At 50.5% G+C, this 24,208-nt stretch overlaps 1 protein-coding gene and 1 long non-coding RNA gene across 2 annotated transcripts; one reads left to right on the forward strand and one right to left on the reverse strand.

Moving 5' to 3' along the window:
- Positions 1-1,148: 1,148 nt before the first annotated feature.
- LOC144382503 (uncharacterized) lies at positions 1,149-7,441 on the forward strand. The gene is made up of 2 exons (XR_013449505.1): positions 1,149-1,358; positions 5,852-7,441. It is a non-coding gene; the product is annotated as an uncharacterized LOC144382503 (long non-coding RNA).
- A 4,568-nt stretch (positions 7,442-12,009) lies between these two features.
- On the reverse strand, positions 12,010-22,201 carry FMOD (fibromodulin). Its single transcript, XM_036079564.2, has 3 exons — positions 22,064-22,201; positions 18,290-19,277; positions 12,010-13,881 (listed from the first exon to the last, which is right to left on the reverse strand). The coding sequence occupies exons 2-3, from the start codon at positions 19,266-19,268 to the stop codon at positions 13,730-13,732; spliced, it is 1,131 nt and encodes a 376-aa protein (XP_035935457.1). The 5' UTR covers positions 19,269-19,277; positions 22,064-22,201; the 3' UTR covers positions 12,010-13,729.
- Positions 22,202-24,208: the final 2,007 nt, after the last annotated feature.

Raw genomic sequence — 24,208 nt, forward strand, 5'->3', positions numbered from 1 at the left:
GTGGGGGGGCTTCTGTAGGGCAGTGAAGGGAGGCAGCAGGTGAGAGAAGCAGCTTCTTTGTGTCTGGACCAAACTTTCAGTGACTCACTAAGATAATTTGCATGAGGACGCTGCCCAAGCTCCAAACCGCTCAAGTGATTGACAACCTCCAGCCCTCTCCCCATTTCACACCCCTCCACCTCCCCCTTCTGCCTATAGCTCCCTGGGGTTGGAGGGAGTGGCCCCAGTTCCTCCGCAGGGATGGGGAGCCAGAAAAGCCACTCTGGTCCTCTCTCTTCACCCTCTGCCCCCATCCCTTTCCCAGTTCTATGTGGGTCTGGTGTCTTCCTCTCTCCCCACCCCCATCAAGCCCTTAGAGTTCCTCGCTTTTTGTTTGGTTTCTGCGGCCTGGCAGGCAGAAGGGCCAGAGCAGGAGAAAAGGCCCATTAGCAGCCCGGCAGCTGAGTAGGAAAAGAAAGGAGCTAAATAGAGCCAGTGGGGTTGGCAGCCCTCCAACCCAGCTCCTGGTCTTTGAATAACACCCCAGGCCAGGGACTGGGATCAGAGTGGGGGAGGCTTTGGAGCATTTAATTATTTAAAAGTCTCAATAAAAGGAGTTAAGTCCCGGGGGAAGGGGGAGCCCAGGCAGATGGTGTGCCCAAGGAGCTGGGAAGCGGGTGCAGGGTGAGCCAAGATGGGGGTGGGGAGGTAGGGAGTGCTGAGCCAGAGGTCAGAGCTCAGGCCGCAAGAGGAGGGCCGGTGGGAAGTGAGTCAGAGATTGCTCTCCAGACCCCAGCAGTGCCCTGCAAGTAGCCTTTCCCTATACCAGGTAGGAGCAGGGGTTCAGCCTCTCCTTCCTAAAGTCCTCCCCCCACCCCCACTCTCCAACCTCAGAGTTCACAGTCTGCCCTAAGTGAGGTCCATTTTGGAAACATACACAAAGCTGTGAAGTGTGGGGATCACCCCTTCACCTCTCTTCTGGCACTTAGGGATGGTTCAGATTGATTCAACGGTGGTGATCAGGACTGGGCAGATGGGTGGTAGAATTTTCTCCTCTTTCTTTCTTCTTTCTTTCTTTCTTTCTTTCTTTCTTTCTTTCTTTCTTTCTTTCCTTTCTTTCTTTCTTTCTTTCTTTCTTTCTTTCTTTCTTTCTTTCTTTCTTTCCTTCTTCTTTGAGGTGAAACTCATATACCATAAAATTCACCATTTTATCTGGTTTCATTTTATATGGTGAGACCATACAGTGAGTCTGCGGAGGAACTGACAAGGCAGATAATTGGAGTTCCTGCTCTTGGGGGCACATGCTGCTTCAAAAGGCAACCCATTCCAGCCTTCTTCTCTGACAACATTGCAGTAAGGACTACATCATGAAGAGCAAGGTCAGATGGGGCCCCTAGGTGGAAACATACGACCTAGGCTCTGCCATTTACTAGTTCTGTGACCACAGGCAAGGTACTTCTCAATGCCTCAGTTTTCTCACCTTTAAAACGAGCATCAGATATAGTGCCCGTTCTGTGTTGCTGAGGGAATTAATATATGAGAAGAGCTAAGAAGAGTGCCTGGCTCTTAGTAAGCACAGTTTTATTAAATATTATTATTACCCTTACCAGCCCAGGAGGCCTTTATATAAGCTAAACAATGGAAACTGAGAGAAACGGGGAATTTGGGAACTGAGTACGTGGCCAAAGGAGAATTTGGCGAGGGGAACAATTTGCTTCCACCCTTTCTCCCATTTGTAACGAGCTATGGTTGGAAATGAGGTCTTTACTCTTCCTAAAATCATAGTGCTGCTCGGTAACCCCCTTTCCCACCTGCACCCCTCTTCCACCTTCACCTGGCTGAGCCAACAGCTCCAGATCCTCAGGCTCTGAGACCCTCTGGTCCAGGCCGTTGCTGTGCGGCAGTCTGGGCATTATGGTTAGCCCCATTGTACGCGCGCAATAACCAATACAAAGGGTTGGGGCGCTTGAGATTTGATTCCTCTGCTTCCCGGGGCTTTGTCACTCTCCTTAGCCCCTCCCAGACTGCAAGGTCACCGGCATGGGGCGGTCACTAGGTCACTGTGGGGCACACGCTGCAAGACAGCATCTTTGTTAGCGCGTCTTCATGGCTTAGTCTGGCCCTCCCCGTGTCAGGTGGGGTGTGTTTTCTGCACCTTCCAGCGGAGGCACTTCTCTCGTCCTCATCCTGTCGGGCGGTGGGGGGGGGATGGGGGGGGTGCAGTGGCGATGCCTTTCAGCCCGGGACAGCGGAGGATCCCACCCGGGACGGCCTGGAACCGGACCTGCCCAGCGAGGGTGGAGCCGGGGGAGGAGGGAGAGAGGGCAGGCTGCGGGCGTGAGGGCAAGCAGGTGTCTGGCCCCCTTCCCCCCGGATGTGGGCCGAGGGAGGAGCCCTGGGCCACCCACCCACGTCCCTCAATCCTCCACCGAGCAGCTGCCTGGGACCTTGAAACTTGACCAAACGCGCTCGCTCCGGCTCCCCTCGTTCCGCTAGGCCGCGGACGCCGCAGCGGCCTCTCGCTCGGGGAAGCCCCACCTTGGCAACAAGCTGCTGATTGGCTGGCGGGGGAGCAGAGCGGGCCAATCAGAGGCTTCCCTGACGCTCGAGGTTCGGCCGAGAAGTTTCTAAAAAGGGGAGTAGGGACGGGGGCACTAGGTGGTTGCCGAGCTCAGATGTTCCGCAGGTTGGCTGCGCAGAATGAGGCCTTTCAGCAAGAGGCGGAAAGGCACTGGGCGGCCAGGCGCGGTCGCTGCGGTGCCCGGAGGCCCTCCCGCCCGCCACCTGCTGCCCGAGTGCCTCGGGTCCCTAAAGCTACCGTCCTGTCCCTATTTCCCCGACACCCACGCAGCCATTCTTGAGCAAGTCTAGAGATTCTGGGTTTCTGAACCTCTACTCCTTCCCGGTCCTCTTTCCAAAGTCCCTGTAGATGGGGGCATTTATTTCCCCAAGTTCGTTCCCTGGGCCCTCTTCGTTTTCTTCCTGTATGTCTGCGCGCGCTCACCCACCCTTTAAACCAAATTGACCATCGCTTCATTATATTGTACCTGTTGCACCAGCCTCATGCGCTCTAATACAGTACATATTTTCTGAGGACACATTATAAGTGTTGTAAGAGAAAGTATCTTGAATAACTTTGTTCCCCCATCCCAACCTACACAAACATACACACACATATAGACTCAAAGGACCTAGCGTGGTAGCAACGAGATTAGGGCTAGAGACAGGTGACCAGGGCTTGACTTCAGCCTCTTCCACTTACTGACTGGGATCTTGAGCAGTTACTCAACCTCTCTGAACCTGTTTCCTTCCATGAAAAATGCTAATGATAATAACACCTGCCTCCTGGCATTACTGTGACCAAATACGTGGCACATGAAAGTTTACGAGTGATGCTATTATGTCAGGTAGTGATAACAAAGGAATGAGTATTCCTTTCCCACATTTAATCTCAGCCCTTCATTCTTGGTTTGGCTGCTATGGAGAACTCTCAATTTTAGGGACATTTAAGATTCCTATCTATAAGGCTACTATCCAAAATCTATAAAGAACTTACCCAACTCAACACCAAAAAACGAATAGTGCAGTTAAGAAATGGGCAGAAGACATGAATAGACACTTTTCCAAAAAGGACTTCCAGATGGCTAACAGACACATGAAACAATGCCCAGCATCATTCATCATCAGGGAAATAAAAATCAAAACCACAATGAGATACCACCTTACACCTGTCAGAATGGCTAAAATTAACAACACAAGAAACAACAGGTGTTGGCAAGGATGTGGAGAAAAAGGAACCCTCATGCACTGTTGGTGGGAATGCAAACCGGTACAGCCACTCTGGAGAACAGTTTGGAGGGTCCTCAAAAAGTTAAAAATAGAATTACCCTTCGATCCAGCAATTGCACTGCTAGGTATTTACCCAAACAATACAAAAATACAGATTTGAAGGGACACAGGAGCCCCGATGTTTATGGCCGCATTATCAACAATAGCCAAATTATGGAGAGAGCCCAGATGTCCATTGACTGATGAATAGATAAATAAGATGTGGTAGATACATATATGATGGAATATTACTCGGCCATCAAAAATGAGACCTTGCCATTTGCAATGACGTGGATGGAGTTGGCGTGTATTCTGCTAAGCAAAATAGATCAGTCAGAGAAAGACAAATACCATATGATCTCACTCATATGTGGAATTTAAGAAAGAAAACAGGTTAACATAAGGGAAAAGGGGGAAAAAAGAGAGGGAAATAAGACATAAGAGATTCTTGGGCGCCTGGGTGGCTCAGTTGGTTAAGCGACTGCCTTCGGCTCAGGTCATGATCCTGGAGTCCCTGGATCGAGTCCCGCATCGGGCTCCCTGCTCGGCAGGGAGCCTGCTTCTCCCTCTGACCCTCTCCCCTCTCATGTGCTCTCTCTCTCTCATTCTCTCTGTCTCAAATAAATAAATAAAATCTTTAAAAAAAAAAAAGACATAAGAGATTCTTAATGATAGACAACAAACTGAGGGTTGCTGGAGGGAGGTGGGGAGGGGAATGGGCTAGATGGGGGATGGGCACTAAAGAGAGCACTTGTGTTGAGCAGTGGGTGTTGTATGTAAGTGATGAATCACTGACTTCTACTCCTGAAAGCAATATTGCGCTGTATGTTAATTACCTAAAATAGAATAAAAAAAGGTTCCTATCCATAAGTCAGTATAAGACACAGACTAAAACTTAGTATAGGGTCCTGCTTTTAGCCCATGGATTTTTAGCAAGGGAGAGATGTCTTGGCAAGACAGAATTCCTCTTTTCTTCCGGGACTTTTCTTTGAATTCCTCTTTCAAAAATTTTACAAAAACAGCATCTGAGGATTTACAATCCATGTCATTTGAATAGGATTTGACATTGTCCTTTGTTTTTTTTTATGGATTTGTGGAGTGCCCTATCTCATCTCCCCATATACCTACATTAACACCAAGATGATTGTTTTTCTCAAACCCCTCTCCTGAAGCCACCCAGAGACCCATCTCTTCTGCAGACTTTGCCTCCTCTCAAATACTACACACTGGTACACAGATTTTCTTCAGGGAACAGAGATTGGAAATTCAGTGCTCACAGACCCCTGGAGGTCATCCAGTTCTAACACCTGCTGGGCCCTGTTGATGTCTGAAGGGGCTTTTGTGGATGTTGTGCATTGTTAAATGCAAAGGCAATGATGTGTGGGGGGCACCTCGGTGGCGCAGGATGTTGGGGACAGGGAGGAGGGCAAGGAGCGCACAGCACTGAGGTACAGTTCAATGGGAGGTAGTAGACCCGGGTCCCAGTGTCGGGTCTATGTCACCAGGGCCAAATCAGTCAAAAGTGGGAGGTCTCAGTTACCCTATCTGTAAAATGGAGAGAATCATACTTGCCTCCTTACTGGGTAGATATTTTAGGAAAAGAAATAAAGTCACACAGTTGAAAGCACTTTGTATTTTTGGAAAAGGAAAAAAGGTGTGTGTGGGGGGGGTGGGTAATAGGCTGATAAATCCATTTCATGTCACTGCTTTCACTGGGCCCCAAAGAATATGATCCAACAGGTGCTATTGAAAAACTTGGAAACCAGCTCTGTGCTAACTCTTGTGGGGTATGTGAAGGAATCATATGACACGATCTCTACTTATAAAGAATTTACCATCTAACAAGGTCGCTCCACTAACACATGAAACATTGGTGTATGGTACTGACTGTGGGTTTGCAGTGAAGCTTCCTGACCCCAGCCTATCCGACGCTACAAGGAAAGGATTATCTGATGACGTGACTAGGGAGCCAGTAGGTGAGGGGTGCCCTGCTTGGACCAGCACAGCTCCTGGCCTCTTACTGTTGCCTTTCTGTCCTTGGCAGGGCACGGGGGTCTTACAGACCATCCTCACCGCTGCTTTCACCAGTGCTGGTGAGTCATGGCCTCATGCCGTGTGACGGGCTTCTGGAGACGTCCATGCATTCACCGGGGTCTGCTCGCCGGCTCACCTTTGATGCTGCCCTTCACCTACAGTCACGGAGGTTCCCGTTCCTGATACTTCCTCCCCTCTACCCTTCCACTGCCCCTGGTTACAAATGCCATCACAGCTACTGTAACTGCAGCAGCTGCTCCAGGGGGGACCCGGGGTGGGACACTGGGGTGCTCTTGTCCCCATGCCTTCTTTGCTGGCCAAGACAGGCCACCTCCCTTCCCCCTTCCACAGGAGGAAGAAGGGTGCTAGTGTACCCCTTCTAATCCCTACATTTGCCCCAGATAGCCTAGAAAAGATGCAAAGTGCTCGCCTTTTCCCCCAGCACAGAGGGCTGTGTCCCCTTCGGGGACTGCCCCCAGCCTTCTTGGTTGGGGATGCTGGTCCGCAACGAGGTGAAGGACCGGTTCTGTTGCTCATGCTTGGCAGGCAGATTCCAGCTCCAGATTTCCAGGGCTGGGCCAGCAGATTTTGGGATTGCTCCAAAAAGGCTCAGCATAACTTCTGAGGAGGAATAGGTCAGTGTAATTGCTATCATCTTTGAAAATAAAAGCTGGGGTATCTTAATTAAAATAAAAATCAATACCAAGTCTCACCCATCAGACTGTCAAAATGACTCAAGTCTGAAGCAGTATTTGGCACTGTGGGATGTGGGGAAATGGGGGCTCTCATGTACCATCGGTGAGAATGCACATTTTACACCCACTCTGGAGAGCGGGTTGACAACATCTAGTCGAGGTAAACTGCTCAGACTTCACACTTGGCAGTTCCCTTCTGGGCGTGTACACCAGTGGTTCTTAACTGGTGGTGCTTTCGGCCCCCAGGGAATATTTGGCAACCCCGGAGACATTTTAGATTGCTTTGTTTTCTATTTATACCAACCCAGAAATATGTCCCCTTTCTTTTCCTCTGTTGTTTGGTGCATATGTGATGTCTACCTTGAATTGTTTTTGTTGTCATCAGGGTGTCATCCCCAGGACCTGGTCTGTGGTGACTGGGTCTTAGTGTTTGTCTGATAGTCCGTCCCCAAGGCCCTGGAAACATCTGTCTGACATCCTCTATGAAGCTCTTTTAGTCTGCCTTCAGGAAGTCCCCTTTAGATGAAATAATGGATTGAATAGTGTGGCCCCCAAATTATTCATGTCTGTCCAGAACCTTAGAAAATGGTCTTATTTGGAAACATGGAATTAGTTAAGGATCAGGATGAGATCATTATGAATTAAATCCAATGACTAATGTCCTTATAAGAAGAGGAGAAGAGATAGATATGGAGAAGGACATGTGAGGATGGAAGTAAGCAGAAATCGGAGTGATGCTGCCATAAGCCAAGGAACAGGGGAGCCACCAGAAGCCGGAAGCGGCAAGGAAGGATTCTTCCCTAAAGCCGTCAGAGGAAGCTTGGCCCTCCTGGCACCTTGATCCTGGCCTTCTGGCCTCCTGAAATGCAAAAGAATGAATTAATTTTAAAAAATTGTTTCACGCTGGGGCGCCTGGGTGGCTCAGTTGGTTAATCATCTGCCTTTGGCTCAGGTCATGATCTCAGGGTCCTGGGATCGAGTTCCACATCTCCTGCATTGAGCTCCTCTGACGCCCCTCCCCTCCACTCGTGTTCTCACTCACTCTGCTCTCTCTCTTTCTCAAATAAATAAATAAATAAATAAATAAATAAATAAAAGAAAATGTGATCATTGAGGCCAATGAGAAATGCCCAATGAGAAATGCTTTTCATACTTCCAAGGTGCCTGTGTGCTGAGAGCCTCCACGTGTGAGGATGGGCCGGGAAACACCACCCGACACTTGCACTGAGCTGGAGTCACCAGGGCTGCACTGAACCCTTGCCCATTTGCCATAATGCCATCCCCCATCTTCCTGGGTCACCTTTACTCCTGGGCTTCGAGCTGCTTGTACCCTGCCACCCTGACCACATAAATCTGGTTCTATTTTGGGACTTGGGTTTTGTGGCTCCTTCCTTGGAATAGCTTTCCCTACACCTTCCTATAAAAACTGCCCTTGTTGGCCCTAGTATCTGACTCAGATCAATGTCCGGAGACGTGGGGACTATTGGAGTACAATGTTTACTGCTGCCGGGTTGCAAGAGGATTCGGCACTAACCCTACCTGCTTTCGGATGCTTTTGCTTACGTAGGTAGGTCTTCTTACCTCCTCTTGGGACTCTGCCCCATTTCCTGTTATGATCTCTAAAACTGGGTCAAGTGTAATTCTGTTCTTTCTCCTCTAAGTGTAGCTGGCAACCCAGACACCCAGATGGAACTGCTCATTTAACTTGAGCATTTGCAGTTTCTGTTGAAGCGCGGCATGACCGGGCAGCGTCTGCTTGATCCTTTTGTCCATTTCAGCCTTTCTGGGCCACATGTGGCAGCCAGGGACCTAGTTCAGTCTCTCGTGTCAATCCTTCTCAAACCACCCGTGGGCTCTGTCCCCAGGGCATTGTCTGGTTTCCAGGAAGGATTGTTGCTCTGGAGACTCAGGCTGCCATGGGATTGATCAATGTGTTTGCTCTTGTTGGGCACAACATGGTGGCCCGGGGCACCCCAAGGGCTCAGCCAGTGGTGGGAGCCAGGTCTGCCAGCTTCCATCCGTCTGTTTGAGGCAGAGGACTTTCTGGGAGAGTCCGAGGTCTCCCCAGGATGCTGAATCTCCTGAAGACACACCCTACTCATTTCTTCCTCTTAAAACAAATGAAGAGACATTTTGTCCATACACTTCATTCAGCACTTAAGTCTCAAATAAATAAATAAAATAAAATAATAATAAAATAAATAATAAATAAATAATAATAAAATAAATAAAATCTTAAAAAAAAATGTTTCAAGGGTTCTCAAATTAACTGTCTTTTAAATGGCTAAGCAAAATACATGTTAGTTACTGTTGTCTTCACCAAACTCCACAGCAAGTAGGAGGAGAGCTTCGCATCCATTCTTTTGTTATTAAATGCACTAACTATTGACCTTTGCTGGCTCGAGGTTTTGCACACAATAAACATTTCTTGAGTGATTGAGCTATGCTCATGGAAGACCATATACACCTTCTTTTCTTGCCTTTCTTCTATGATCCATCCTTTTGCCTATCTTTGCAGAGCTTAACTTAGAAGGGGTCTGGGAACTTGGATGAGAAAATACTATATCTTGATTTTTCACACAGCTAACCGAAATGTAACATTCCCCACAGTTACAAAGGTAACAAGCCACTGCGGTATTAACGGTCCCTGAGGTTTTGTCACCAACTGAAATCACAGGTATTTTTATGTCACATTGCAATTATTGAAAAGAATTCAAAATGCCATTTATGCTCATCAGTACTTCCAAATGACTGTAGTTAGACCTATTGCTAGATCTTGCCATTTGTTGCATCAATAAACAAACATATATATTTTCTATTTTGATAACTGTATTCAGTGCAACTGGGTTCCTTTGGAATCCTATGTATTTTATGTCCTTAAAAACATCTTGAGAAGAGGTCCATAGTTTCACTAGCCAGCCAAAGGGGTCCACAGCACACAAAGGTCAAGACTCCTTGGTTACACCGTGCCTTCTGGTTCCTTGATTTTTTTTTTTTGTCAGTGTCCAGTGGAGGCGAGGACCAGCTGATGAGAGCAGTGGGGAGAAAGGAGTGAATTGAAGCCTTAAAGTTTTCAGAAAAAGGCTCTGATGGTGCAAAGTGAGATGCTGCCCACTAGTGGCTGGAAGTCAGAACTGCGAGATTGAATATAAGGCACACCTTTAAGAGGTTTGGGGTGCTGATTCTTGGTACTTGGGTCTGAAATAAGAGAAACATTGAAAGTATAGATTGCGCTGGGCAGCATAGACATTTTAACAATGTTTATTCTTTCGATCCGTGAGCATGGAATGTTTTTCCATCTTTTTGTGTCTTCAATTTCTTTCATGAGTGTTCTGTAGTTCCTAGAGTATAGATCCATTACCTCTTTGGTTAGGTTTATTCCGAGGTATCTTATGGTTTTTGGTGCTATTGTAAATGGAATAGTTTCTCTAATTTTTCTTTCTCCAGTTGCATTGTTAGTGTATAAGAAAGCAACTGATTTCTGTGCATTGCTTTTGTATCCTGCCACATTACTGAAATTGCTGTATGAGTTCTAGTAATTTGGGGGTGGAGTCTTTTGGGTTTTCCACATAAAGTATCATGTCGTCTGCAAAAAGAGAGAGTTTGACTTCTTCTTTGCCACAGAGGCAGTGGGCAGTTTTACCCCTGCCCACATATCACTATCGGATTCCTCGTTCTCCGCTCCAGCCATCTTCGCTGTCATTCATTGACTCAGAAGCTTCCTCCCACTTAAGGAATTTACACACGCTTTTACCTCTCCTGCACCACCCCTCCCACCTCTTCATCTAGCTAACGGTGCTCTCCCTCCTTATCTACTATCTATCTGCCCCTGAACTGCCAGGCTAGGTCAGCCTCCTTGATAATCCTCATGCAGACCCATGCTCATGTCCTTCACAGCCCTCTCTCAGTTTGTAATGACATGGTCCCCACCCCCAATTTTTTTTGTTCCATGTTTGTCATTGAACTAGACAGTAAAGCCCGCGAGGCAGGGGCTGCCTGCTTTCCTTCTCTGTAGTAGCCTCAGTGTCTGCCCAAGGAAACTCGTGCATTGAGGAAGAGTACATTTCAGTTGGAAAATTCATAAAGGGCCTGTGAATGCTAGCAGAACGGAGTTCGGTACATCAACAGTCGAGTCAGATGGCCTTCCTCCACCTATAGCACCCCGGCTACCACCAAGGCCTCTCTGTGTTCCGAGTACGTGGAGACTTCAGGCCCAGCGCAGGAGACACAGTATAGCAAAACTGACAGGCTAGAGGTCAGATCCTGGCCTCGATGCTTCCTTCCGGGGTGATCTCAGTATCTCTGGGCCTCAGTTTGCCCATCTGTAAAATAGTGAAAATACTAGTACCTAGGACATAGAAGGGTTAAGAATGCTAATGAAGGAAGGAAGGTACAGTACCGAGCACATAATAAGAACTGACCAAATGGTGACCCAAAAGAAAGCCAGCTGAGCCTGAGGGATCGCCCACTCTTGCTCCCCTCTTGAGAGGCACTGGATTTAGAAACCAGAGGAGCTTTGCAACAGGATGGGGCCTGGCTCTGGATTCTTTCCCCTGCTCTGTCTTGGTTGGGATGTTTCGGAGAGGCAGAGGATTCTTCCTTGCAGCTTGGCTGGATCCCCGGCTATGTGTCCGTTTCTCCACCTGCTTCACTCGGCATCTCTGTGCACGTGTGCTGGACTTACTGTCCCTGAACAGTGGTTGAAGTTGTGATTTCCTTCCTAACTTTTTACCCCCTCCCATTCCCGCCTACTTCTTGCTCCAGAGAAGAAGAACTGAGTTCGTTTACTCTGGCTAAAGATGGAGTTGTAACTCTGGAAGCCGTCTCGGCACAGAATTTCACAGAATATATTAGTGAATATATTCTGTAAGTAATATATTCAGCTCAATAAATATCAGTTGTGGTGATTTCCCTATTAGAAAATAGCGGACCGTCCCCAGCGCCAGTCTAGTCCGCCCCCCTAACTTCTATAACATCTGCTAAGCACCTGGCACTTCGAGGCTTTCCGGAGAGATTGGATGAAAGAGCAGAGGCTGAAGGCTGCGGCTTTTCCCCAGCTAGGCTGCATCGTCTTTCACTACCCTCAGTTCTGCACAGTGGCCAGTAGAGGGCAGGAGCAGTTAAGACAACAATACTCAGGACCCGCCAGCCCCAGAATTCCTGGCTTGAGGAGGGAGGATGGCGGAGGGAGAAAAATGTTAACAAGGACTGAAAAAACCCAATTGTTCTTTATCTCCTGGGGACCAAATGGAAGGAAATGTGTAGCTAGCGGGATGGAAGTTAGACTTCAGGAAGAACTTCCAGAACACAAAGTTTGTTAACTAGAACTTTTATACAGGTGATCCCTTAGGTACAACTGTGCAAGCAGAAAAGATGAGAAAGGGAGCTCTTCCAGTCCAAGGCCTATGTGACCCACCAGGTCCCCTTAAAGTAACCCTTCTGAGTGTGCCTTAAATGACTCCATTCTTGCAGATGCAATCATAAAATAACTTTATTGGTCAGGTTAGCCACCAGTCATGCTTTTCCTGTAATAAGGACCCTTTATAGAGGCATGATGGTGTTCACGTGCAGACGCTTTCTGAAGAGCCTGGGGCAGGGGCAGCCTTGCCCCCCCCACGTCAGAGCTCCTTTGTTGAAATGAGCTGGTTTGGCTTTTGTGGATTTTTGAGTCTGGAGCCAAGCACAGAGTCCAGGGATCCTCCCCTCCACTTCCCAGCAAAGCGTACCCAGTATCAGGGATGTAATGGCATCTGAACAGGGGCCAGGCTAGGGCTAGCTGTCCTCAGGCAGCCCTGTCCCTGACTGCCCAGATGGCTCCATCCCAGTGGTGCCCAAAGGGGCGGGATGGTGAGGCCCCAGGCAACATTACCTTTCAGACATGGGAAGAAGGAATTGCTCTCTAGCCAAGCTATAAAGCAAAAGACATCTTCAGTAATGAGGGTGTAGCTCAGAGATGTGAAAGCAGAGGGTTTCATCCTTGGCACAGGCCAGATTTGGCTGCCTGGCCCAGGCTTCGCAGACCCAACAAGCATCTCCAGCCAGAGTTTTCACTATGCACTGTGGCCTCAGGACGAATCAATTAACACAGCTGAACCACAGCATCCTCCTTTGGGCTAGCCAGGCACGTCCAGTGCTGGCTGGAGTCTGTTTCTCCCATCAGGATGTAGACCTTTCTGCCTGGATAAAGGAAGAGGACACACTACCTTTCTCATGCTTTGAGAACCACGTGCCATGGAGGATAAAGACCCGAGTAAGGAGCGGCTGGGAACACAGAGGGTGTTGGGCAAGGGTGGAACTCCGGGGCCTGCTTCCTCAATTCAGCCGAATCGGGACGTTTGCCCCTATTAGGGATGCTGACATAAGCAAGATCTGGCCTTTCCTGGGTAGAAGTCTGATCCACCTTCAAAGCACTGCCCAGCTGCTAAAATACAACCCCTCCATTTACCAAAGCCTCAGGTTGGATGTCTCCTCCCATATCAGTCCCTGAATATTGTGATCATGCTGGTGCCCTCCAATCTGGTGGCTTTCAAGGAGTGAGGTTAGGGAGGTGTAGAGGTGACTCTTGGTTTCCTTCCCCCCCAGACACTAGTGTGACTTCTCCGCACAGGCCACGGGGCCGGTGCCCACACGCCTTGGGCTCTCATGCCTCTGCCTAAGGCACAGAAGAGGTGTGTGTGCAGCAAGGGTGAGTGGATGAGGAGGGTGAAGGAGGAGGCAGTTGGGCAAGAGGTATATTCCGAGGAGCACTGAGAGGGAGCCCAGAGTAACTGCACCACCCGCCTGGCACGCAGGAGAGCGGTCAAGCGCTGCTCACAGAGAGAGCCAGGGATTGTGGGGAAAGCACGCTCTGTGCGTCCGTGCGGTTGCCCAAGCGACTTGTTAAGTTCATGACGCCAGATCATTGGGAAGAACCTGGGGGTAGTGAGGTGTCTGGGGTTGGGACTTCCAGGGATTACTTCCTCTGCTACCACGTCTGTCCTGGAAAGAGAGCTGCAGCCGTGTCCCTCAGTAAAAGGCTGCCTGTCCCCTGATCCCACCTGACCCTGCCTACAGGGAAGAAGACTACAGAGGGAACCCATGGAGTTCTGTCACATGGTCTGTCCCAGACCTTCCAGCAAAAGCCAAACCAAACCATCAAGCCAGATGCAGTGGGGCGTGGGGGCCTTAGGCCCCGTGCCCCGTGCAAGGGCCACTCAGATCTCGATGAGGCTGGCGAGGCGCAGGCAGAGGGGCGCGTCGACCGGCATTGCGCTGCGCTTAATCTCGTTCCCGTCCAGGCGAAGCACCTGCAGCTTGGAGAAGTTCATGACGTCCACCACGGTGCAGAAGCTGCTGATGGAGAACTCTGTGGGGACAAGAGGGGCGGGGTGGGTGGGCGAAGCCCGGATCAGGGACCCGGCTCCACAGGGAGGCCGCTCAGCCTCCGTGAAGCGGCTTCGACACTTCTGAGGGGAGGAGTGGGACTTGGCTGGGTGGGGCGGCGTCTTCCCGGATCGGAGTCATAGCGACTGGCCCCGCTAGGGGGCAGCACCAGGCCCGGGGTGGGGTCTCCGCCCGTGTCGGCGGCTGCGCTGCCTCACCACCCCTCATCTGCACAGTACTCTGCAGTCCCTGGAATGTCCTTGAGTGTCCTTCCGCCAAGACCTGATCTTTTCCCATTTGTGGACAGCAGGGGGAAGCAGAAGGTAGTCAAAGACCAACCTTAGCAGCTTCGAAGGACTTTGCTGAAGGGCTCTGAGAAGGAAGACTGGGGAAATGGATGGACTTAAGGCTGGAATATCTCCTGACACTTTGCAGATAGACAGAGGGGGCAGGAAATTAGAGAAATCCTGGGCAGGCAGACAAGTGTCCTTGCGTGCAGGAGCTTTGAGGGGGTGCATGTTTCCATTCCCAGCACCGCCAAAGGAATGAGCAAGGCCCCGAGGTTCAAGAAGGTGGAAATTCATAGACGAATAGGGCTGTCGTGGACCTCAAAAGTCAAATAAATAATTCCCTTGCCTCCTGCATTTAATATGATATGGTTTACCCCCCCTTTTTTTTAATCTCAAAAGAAGTCTCCTTTTTGAAGATATTCCCCTCCCCCCCAAACCACATAATCTTAATAGATACAATAGTTCTGTTTGGGTTTAACATAAATCCTTCCATTTTCCCTCTAGTTGTCCTCTTGGACATATCGGCCACATCTGTCCCAAGTCTCCTGGGTTAGGAACTTGAAGGGAAAACACCAAGAACCCAGCACAACTCCAGGAGAGCCAGCACAAATCACCGTGAAGAGCTGCCTTCCACACCGTGCCTGAGGGCCTCCAGAAGCTGGCTCCTGCCAGAAGGGCTCCCAGTGAAGTCACCTGTCGGATCTCAGTGGGATACATCTCCAGGGCTGTCGCTAACATGGGGCAGCCCCAGAGCTTGCCTTTGCTTCCACCAGAGGCATTGCTCAGCTTGCCAGGGTGGTCGGGAGGCATGGGAGGACTCGGAGGAGGATGGCCTCATGGAGGGGGGTCATGGGTGTGAAAGGGAAGGCTGTGAGGAAGACAGTGTGGGGGGCTTAAATAGGCTTTTCAATTAGCACTCCCTCTTAAGAACTGACCAAGAGGAGATGGGGTCAGGCTACAACCCATAAACTTGTATTGCAAACATAAGACAGAAAATCCAGCCCCAAAGAATAATGGGACACTGGACTGGGAAGAGGGGAGTGCCCTTCTGTGGACAGCATTCAGTGGCAGGGTGGGGGCGGGGGTATGAGGAGGGGAATGGGTGGGGATGGGAGGGGTGTGGGGAAGATGGAGATCTTTTGGATATTTTTGGATGTCTCCTTTCTGGTCTCAGGAAGTAGATTAAGTGGCCTCTGAGTGGGCAGGTTTGGGGCAGAGCTTAGGCCAGGGGCTGCGCTTGTGGTAGCCACGGAGGAGGGTAGAGTGGGCTGGGCTGGGGAGAAGTCAGTTGGGTTGGCTTATAGGTCACTTCCAAATCTACTGCCCTAGATGGATTCTCTACCCCAGCCTCCGGCCCTCAGACCATCCGCTAAAATCTTGGATCCCTCCGCATGTATGTGAATATGGGGGATACTTAGGGGCTGCTAGACACAGCCCGTATATCGATTCCATCCACACAGCAGATGCACTGTGCCCCTCTGTTTGCCTTCCCCATGCTCACGAAGAGGACAGGGCTTTTGCTTGGAGACTCTGGAGGACATTTTCCAGCCCAGATTAAATACTGACATAAGTCTTTCCAAATTCCTCCCGGGGTACCCACCCTGCTCCCTTGGATCCCACAGCTACTGAATAACATTCCGAGCTGTGTTCCCTTGCTGTTGCCAGGCTGGAAAATCTGAGGGAGATGCTAATAGAAGAGGCAAGGGGGAGGGAGGGGACTGGCTTGATTCCCCTGCACACCCTTTAGTTCCTGCCCTCCATTTAGCTCCTCCCCAGAGGATTGCTTCAGTCCCACCTCCACCCCCACCCCCACTGGCTGTGGGAGGATGCCCTAGGAGAGGGGCCCGAGCTTGGGGCACTGTCTTTCCTGCCAGTGGTCTGAATCAGAGAGCTATCCTCACGTTCTCAGTCAGAGACGCCTGGCGCCAGGTCCTTGGATGTTGAAGGCTGGCCTTCAGGGTTTTACCTACGTAGCCTGGGTGGCCTGGAGAGATGGCTGCTTCTTCTCAGTGCCCCCATCTTCACAATGCAAGAAGTCAAACAAAACAGAACTCTGCCTGTCAACTCCCAAGCGGCAAGGAGAGGAGAAGTTAGTCCGAGTTATCGTGTATTGCTTCCCAGCTATGTGCCAGGCCCCGGACCAAGCACCTCCTGTGTCTTGATTCTCTAATTTAAGACAAAGTAAATGTAGGAACTGGCATTATTTTGCCTCAGAAGAAGACTGGCAGAGAGACTAAATGATAACTAGGTCAGGGGATTTGGCTTAAATGACACAAGAAGGGACTTGGAGGAGACACTGAACATTTTTCGGTTGTTTGACTTACTGGAGGACTTTCTCGCAAGACCTTGGGACACTTAACTGAAGTGGTTTTATCTTCCGCAGAGCTTTGCGAAGGGGCGGGCCACCCTGTATTTGAGTGGCAGATGTGCTCCGCACGGAGGCAGGCGGGGACAGGGTGCCGTATGGAGCCCTTCCCACCCCGACTTTCTCTGACTGTGTATCATCAGGCAGTAACCAATGGGCTCCCTCCCACGACAGCTGCTCTCTTGCTGTCACATCTTCAGGGGCAAACACAGCACATAATGTGACATTTCTGATGTGACAGTCCCCCCGGGTTCAGAGTAGGGTGGCAGGTGACTTCTGGGAGGGATGATGGACAGCCACAAGTAAATGTCAAACCCTTTGCAGCCTGAGACATCTCAGAGACATCTCAGATTCTCTTGGGAATAAGACCTCCCCGCACCCCAAAAAAGAGAGACTTTACATATAAAACAGTTTGGGTGCCCATGATGGTGTCTTGCACTTCGAACCAGAGGACCAGACACCTCCTTACCTCATCCGCCCTGCTGTCGACCTCTGGGACTCGGTGCCTCTCTCACTCAGAGGGCTGTCCAACCCGTTTATGTCGTGCTAAATGACTGATCTGTTCCCTGAGCACCGGGAGAGAAAGAACAAAGCAGGAGGGGATGAAGGCTCGGTCCCTATCTGTGCTCTGATGGTGTGGTTTGCTCACAGCGGGCTCCGCTTCAAAGCCCTTTGCCAGGTAGTGAGTCCTTTCCCAGGGAAAGGGGGACTTTGCTGACCGAGGAAGGCTCAGTACCTTCCAGCTGGGATTCCAACATCAGAGGCCCTGGGGTAATGTAAGCACATTCTGAACACAAGATCCTGACATGGAGCTGAAAAGCAACTAGATCATTCTACCCAAAATGAGTATTTTAGTTCTAAGAGGCAGAAAGGCAGCCCTTTTGATTCCTTTAGGCATTCGCCGGGAAGTGCTTGGAAAACAAGAGGCCTGTGTCCTTGCCCGTTGCCCCAGGGCTTTGTGGTGATAGGGCCCCTGTTACTCTAGGGGGACCTCTGCCCCACCACCAGGGGCTCCTTGTACTCCAGGGAGAACGGACCAGAACAAGTACCTCATTCAGCTTCGAGGGGCTGCACATTCTTATCCAACAGCTGTTATGTTTAAAAGACAAACAGCCAAACATACGGCCGGCTGTAGAGGCAGGGGTAGGACATGTGGAAACAGAGAGCTCATCCTCTTCTGGGTCAGTGAGTAAGAACGAATGCCATGGTTTCTTAACAGTCCACCTTCCTCCCAAGATGGACCCTGGAAGTTCAGCTTAAATCCCCCTCTCTAGGAACTGCTCTCATCCAAACCTCCGCAAACTCATCTCTCCTTGCTCCTCAACACGTGAGCCCTTCCTCTCAGACACACAGATTTCCTGGCTGTCCCCTACAGGTGACCCATTAAATGACTGGTTCCTCTGTGGCACTCCCACTTCCCAGAACGGCTTTGCCCCTTCCCTCCGGCCCGAGCTCACTTAGCTGTCAAGACTTAGATGGAAGCTTACCTCTTCTGGGAAGTCTTCTTCCAAGCCAACCCACCCCCTACCCCGAATTTTCCCAGCACTGCTGTTTGGTCTAGGGGCGTGCCATTTTGGACCTCTTGGACAGGGGTAGAGCGTGGATTGCAGGTGGCTTCATTTGTGCTCTCTGGTTCCCCTACTTCTATGTCCTTTGCATTGCTGCTAGCACTCACAAGAGGGTGTTTTCCAATGAGACAGCCAGCCACTCCCCACTCCCCTTTGTCAGTGTCTCACCATTGATCCTATTGCCTTGGAGGTAGAGATTCTCCAGGTTGGTGTTGACTGGGGGGATCTTCTGCAGCTGGTTGTAGGAGAGGTCAAGCTCAAGGAGGCTGCTGGAGTTGAAGGTGTTGGAGGCCAAGCCATTGTTGGTGAGACTGTTGTGGGACAGCCGCACGTACAGCAGCTTGGGCGAGCCCCGGAAGTAGCTATCGGGGACGGAGTAGACATTGTTGTGCTCCAGGTACAGCTGCTCGAGGGCTATGGGCAGTCCATCAGGCACCTTCCGCAGGTGGTTGTAACTCAGGTCCAGCAAGATCAGTGACCGGAGGCCCCTCATCGCACTGCCCACTTCCTGGATCTCGTTGTGCTGGAGGTACAAGGCTGTGAGGTTCTCCAGCCCCTCCAGAGCGTTGTTGGGGACCCTCGAGATCTGGTTGTGGTCGAGATGGAGCTCCCTCAGGGATCGAGGCAGCGGGCCGGGCATGCGGGTCAGGTTGTTGTGGTCCAGGTATAGCCTCTCCAGGTGCCTCAGCTTGGAGAAGATCTTCCTGCCCACCTTATCGCTGGTGATCTGGTTGCCATGGAGGGCAATCCAGAGCAGCCCGGTGGCATTGTCGAAGACGCCTTCCTGGATGGACGAGATCTGGTTGTTCTGGAAGTAGACGTACTTCATGCGGGAAGGGACGAAGGGCAGATACTTGAGGTTGCGGTTGTCACAGTACATGGCCGTGGGGAAGTTGGGTGGGCAGTCGCACTCCTGAGGGCAGTCACGGGGCTCTGGAGGGGGCGGAGAACCGTAGGCATAGGCTGGGCCCTCCTCCACCCCATAGGGGTAGGGCTCGTAGGGCTCATACGGGTAGGGGTCATAGGGATCGTAGTAGGTGGACTGCTGGCTGCGGAGGTAGTGGAACCACCAGTGGGGATCTTCGTCGTACTGGGCCCGGGAGAGGGAGCAGAGCCCGGCCAGCAGCAGGAGGGAGGCCCACTGCATTTTGTCTCTCTGCAAGAGCCAGGAGAGAACAGAGAAAGCAGGCATGAGTGAGACAGCAGGGAGGCGGGGAGGCGAGCCTTGGGCTGTGAGCGATCGCATCTGCCTTCTGCAGCAGGCCCCTGGGACTGGGAGCCCCGCCCTCACTTCCCACACGCCTCCCCCCAGGGCCGGCTCTGCACACCTGGTGCAGCTGGACCACGGCTGCCTGGGGGAGCTGGGTACACTTTACCCTGCTCACAGAGTCACAGAAGCAGAGCCTTCGAGATTAGAAGGAACTTGAATGGGGGGCACTGCATTTTTTTTTTCAAGGGGCAGGTCCTTAGGCGCCTCTAGCAACCTGAAAGTTCTGTTGGGAGAGCTGGAAAGCCCGAGCAGTCATCCCTGCGGGGGCGGGCGGGGCGGGGAGGTGCTCTTCAGGCCTGAATTCCCATTCAGTTTGGACTCCCCGGGGATATAATATTTTCCAAGAAAAAAGCCCTCTGGTTCTTTCCCTGTCTCTGGGAAACCTTCAGAAGCATCTTGAGACCTCAAAGGGGTAGATCTGAACTACTCCTGGAAGATCTTTTGGTCTCTTGGGTGGGGGTTTCTGGTTTCTAGTCTTTGGGGAGGGGTGTGGTCCGTCTGCGGTCACCGCAAGGCTTGGGCTGCCTTCCCAAGTGTCAGTGTCTGTAGCAGTCTGCTGGGTGAGAACGCTCTCTGCTTGGCAGTCTGCTGGGTGAGAACGCTACCTGGCTGACACAGCGTCTTCATGCAACAGCGACAGTCCCCCCCAGACTGGGGACCCTGGCAGCAGGTGTGGTGGTGTCTTCTAGGGTGGGTACTGAGTGTGTGGGGCCTGAGTCCGTGAACTTGGCTTCTGTGGTATCAAGTAAAGAGTTAGCCCCCTCATGCTCCACCATGGACATTATGCTAGAGCCTCCGGATGCAGAGAAATGAATGAGGAACACTGAGAAATGGAATAGCAATTGAGGACACCTGTGTTATACCCAAGAGAATGTGGCTTTGGAATGGGATTCTGGCATCTCCCTCTCCCATCCTGGGCTACCTGTGACGACATCTGGATTACCAGCCTCCATGACTAGCCCTCCACTCCCCCCATAGCCAGGCAACCTGTTACCTTGAGCTCGTATGTTAGTGAGATGAGAACAGGGCAGGCTTGGAGAGAAAGGTGGGTTTGGTGCATTCTGGGAGGGAAGCTGAAGGTATGGAAGATGAGGAAGCTTACTGGTTACCCTACCCTGAGTACCCATAGCCAATGCCCTGGATAGCCTTTGTGAGCAATGGGAACCTTCCAGAGGTGTGAGGGTCATCCTTGGACAGAGGAACCTTAGACATTTCCTGGTCCTGGAAGGGTTGCATATATCCCTTACATTGCTGTTGGGCCTCCTGGGGTTGGCAACTGGAGACAGAAGAAAGAAAGGAATCTAGGAGTCAGAATCAAATCTAATGATGGGAAAGACCCTGACTGTGACACTCAATCTGGTCACCTCTGCCACCGTTCCTCCCAGGCCCCAGACCTCTCTGTTTCCTGAAAGTGATTCCCATCGGCCCCCTTATTCCATTAGCCTCTGGGCTGCAGAGGAGAGGCACCTGGTTCATCCTCAAACAGCCTCAGGCCTCAGACAAAGAACCCACAGTATTTCTGAGAAGCCAACCCAACTGCCCACTGCCTGGGCACGCTGGCTGGGCCCTGGCTCCGGCCGGGAGAGAAGACGGATGGAGCGGCCCACTGCCAACAGAGCATTTTTCCATGCACAGACCTGGGCTGCTGCAGGACCAAGGTAGCTGTCTGGAGGCTGGCACAGTGAGCCTCTGTCTCCATTTCTCCTTCCAGACTGGGCATGTTGGCAGATGAGAGCCACCTTTCTCTTCAAGACCCAGCTTTCCAGGGGCTGTGCATCCTGCCCACTCGGGCCTCTCCTTAGGAGCCATGACTGCTAAGAGGGCTGGGTGGGGAGCTTCTGCCTCTCCTCTGCTCCATCTCTTAGCAGTGCTGCTCCAGGGTCATATACTTTTAAATCTCTCTGCCCACCCTAATGACAGAGACCTTCCTGTGCTCAGAGTTTTGTGAGGTAGAAAGTTTCTGAGATGGGTGCTCCCTGAGTTGTGGGGAGCTGACTCAGGAGTTAATGCTCTTCTCTCATTTCTCCACTCTAGAGAATGATCTTTCCCTCCTATCAGCGTTGAAGAGGTCAGACCAAAATTTGTCTCCTCTGCTGGATTGGACCCTCCTTCATGGCTCCCTGAACATGGTTGATTCTCAGCACTTCTCTTTATTCTTTCCCCTTCACCCCAGCAACACACACACACACACACACACACACACTCACACCCCCCCATCCTTCCCCTATAACAGCACTCAGGTACCAACATCTGCCTATAGGACAGACTGCAGGGCTGGGGTGGTGGGATTATGAGCACTAGCAGGACAGAGCTGGCTTCTTAATCAACTGAGCCACCCAGGCGCCCTTTTTTTTTTTTTTTTTTTTAAAGATTTTATTTATTTATTTGAGAGAGAGAGCAGAGCTGGCTTCTTTAGATACCTGGTCCTTCCCTTTTTCATGCCTGAGAAGGGAAGGTCCCCCCCCAACAACGAGAAAGGAACTGTAGGACAGAGGTAACACTTTCCCTCTACTCCCCCTTGCCCCTCTCCAGCATCCTGGGGTCATGGCCCGGATGGGAGAATGAAGAATGGTTGCCCCCTGTCAGCCCCTCTCCCCAAGCCCCAGCCCTTTCCTTTACTCCCGCTATGGAACTATAAGGGACAAAAACTGAAGTAAAATGACTAAACTTACCTCCAGTTGAACCTTTCAGAGAGTGACCACGTCCTTCTGTCTGGCCTCCTTGGGTTGGAGAACGTGTGAGAGAGAGAGAGAGACAGAGTGTCTACTGAGAGTGTGCAGGCCTGTGCCAGGCCAGGGTCCCGCCCCCAAATTCCTAATCAAATATTGTGAAGAAAGGGACTGAGGAGGCCGGATCCTGGCTTTTTCGGCTCCGCTGCAGGGGCGGAGCTCACACTCAACCAAGCAAAATCCTTCCGTCTGCTTGACGTTAGAAAAACCACCTTCTTTCCACTCACTTATCTTCCCTGAAGCATTGGCAGCTCTGAGTCTCTTTCTGCTGAATGAGTTAGTGGCGCCCTGGAAGGTATTTGTATAGTCTCTTACCAAGTGCCTGGCTTTCTCATTAAACCCGCAAGGGCAGATGCAGTGCTGGGGAGGGCCAGGACTGGGGAAGAGGCCATCTTAACTCTTTTAGCAACCCATGTGTCACCCCAGAGAGCCAGGACTACTCAGCCTTCTTGCCTCCCCCTCCATGCAGGTGCTTAGACTAGTGCACGAGTGGGCATGACACAGGAGAGCTGGTTCTGGCTCCACTTCTATCCCTTAGCAGTGTAGACTCGCCTGGGCTGCAGGGTTTCTCTCCTCCATTGGAATTAATGGAAAAGAATGGGAGCTCACCTTTGTGGATCACTTAACTGTGTGCTAGCATCACACACTTTCATTTAATCCCCTGGCAACCATTCAACTTTCTGTCTCTATGAACTTGACTACTCTAGAAACCTCACATAAGTGGAATCGTACAACAGTTGCCTTTCTGTGACTGGCTTATTTCACTTAGCATCATGTTCTTAAAATTCATCCGTCGTAGCATGTGGCAGAATTCCCTTCCTACAACATTCTCTTGTATGTGTAGACCACATTTTGTTTATCTGTTCATCCATTGATGGACATTTGGGTTGCTTTTGCCTCTTGGCTCTCGTAAATAACGCTGCTATGAACGTGTGTGTACAAATATCTTTTTGAGACCCTGCTCTTAATTAATTTAGATATATGCTCAGAAGTGGAATCATATGGTGATTCTATTTTTAATTTTTTAAACCACCATACTATTTCCCATAGTAGATGGGAATGCCAACAGGGCACAAAGGTTCAAGTTTGAAACACTCCTTATTTTTTAAGAAATATCAATTGAGAAAGCTTCAGATTTGAATTTGAAGACTTTAGAGGTGTCGAGGCAGATGCAATTTTTGGTTGCTCCAATAGGTCTAAACTGTGTAGGCCATCAGAAAGGTCCTTGTCAGGAACCCACTCTTCTCAGGGCTTATGAAGAGTTTTTTTAAAAGAGTAAACATAATGAATGGGTATTTGTTGATCACCTGCTATAAACTAAGTGGTCTACTGATGTTATCTCACTTAATGATCACAGAAGGTATTTTGTGTTGAAAATAGAGGTGCAAAGATGTGGTGTGACTAGCTAGAAAGTGGTAAAACAAGGATTTGAACCTAGATCTGCATGATTCCAAAGCCCACAGGCTTTCCCACACCAAAAGGCCAGAGGACTGGTGGAGTGGTAGGGGCGATGACCACCCTGCTGTCACGGTTGGACTCAATTCATATGGAGCCCAACTAATTACAGTGGCCCAATCTTCTGGAATCCCAGGGGAGGGTAGCAGGGAGAGGGGGCTGGGATACAGGGCTTCTCTTTCCAAGTCCAGACATATTTCCTTTCAATTAATAAATATGAGCCTCTACTCTGTGCCTGGCATGGTCTTAAATGTTGGGGATGCAAAGAAGGTTGTAATATAATGCTTGCTCAAAATAAAGCAGGAGGCTTTGCAGCAAACTCCAATTCCACGAGGGAGGCAGAGTGGCCTTAATGTGAAGATGGTTATCAATAATGCACAGGTAACCTTCTCATCATTTTGAGTCCAGAAAGCAGTCACTTTTCAACAGAAGACACTGGTTTTGGTAACAGGGCCCAAGAGTTACTTCTTAGATGGGCCTAGATAGCCAGGCACATCTGCCCACTGAGTACAGATGTTTATTATTATTTTTTTTAATTGCAGCAATACTGCATTTACTAACAGCGAAAGTCAGGGGAGCCAGGGGGCCAACCATTGACTGGGATCCTTCCCAACCAAGCTCCCCCCAAAAAAG

Source organism: Halichoerus grypus, chromosome 7 (assembly GCF_964656455.1).
Source record: "Halichoerus grypus chromosome 7, mHalGry1.hap1.1, whole genome shotgun sequence".
Lineage (NCBI taxonomy): Eukaryota > Metazoa > Chordata > Mammalia > Carnivora > Phocidae > Halichoerus > Halichoerus grypus.

Bases quoted from the DNA above. Each gene is read 5' to 3' on its own strand.
- FMOD (XM_036079564.2), bottom strand. From the start codon at position 19,268: ATGCAGTGGGCCTCCCTCCTGCTGCTGGCCGGGCTCTGCTCCCTCTCC. The intron at 13,882-18,289 runs GTGAGACACTGA...TTGTCCCCACAG, and splicing joins CCAAGGCAATAGGATCAATG to AGTTCTCCATCAGCAGCTTC.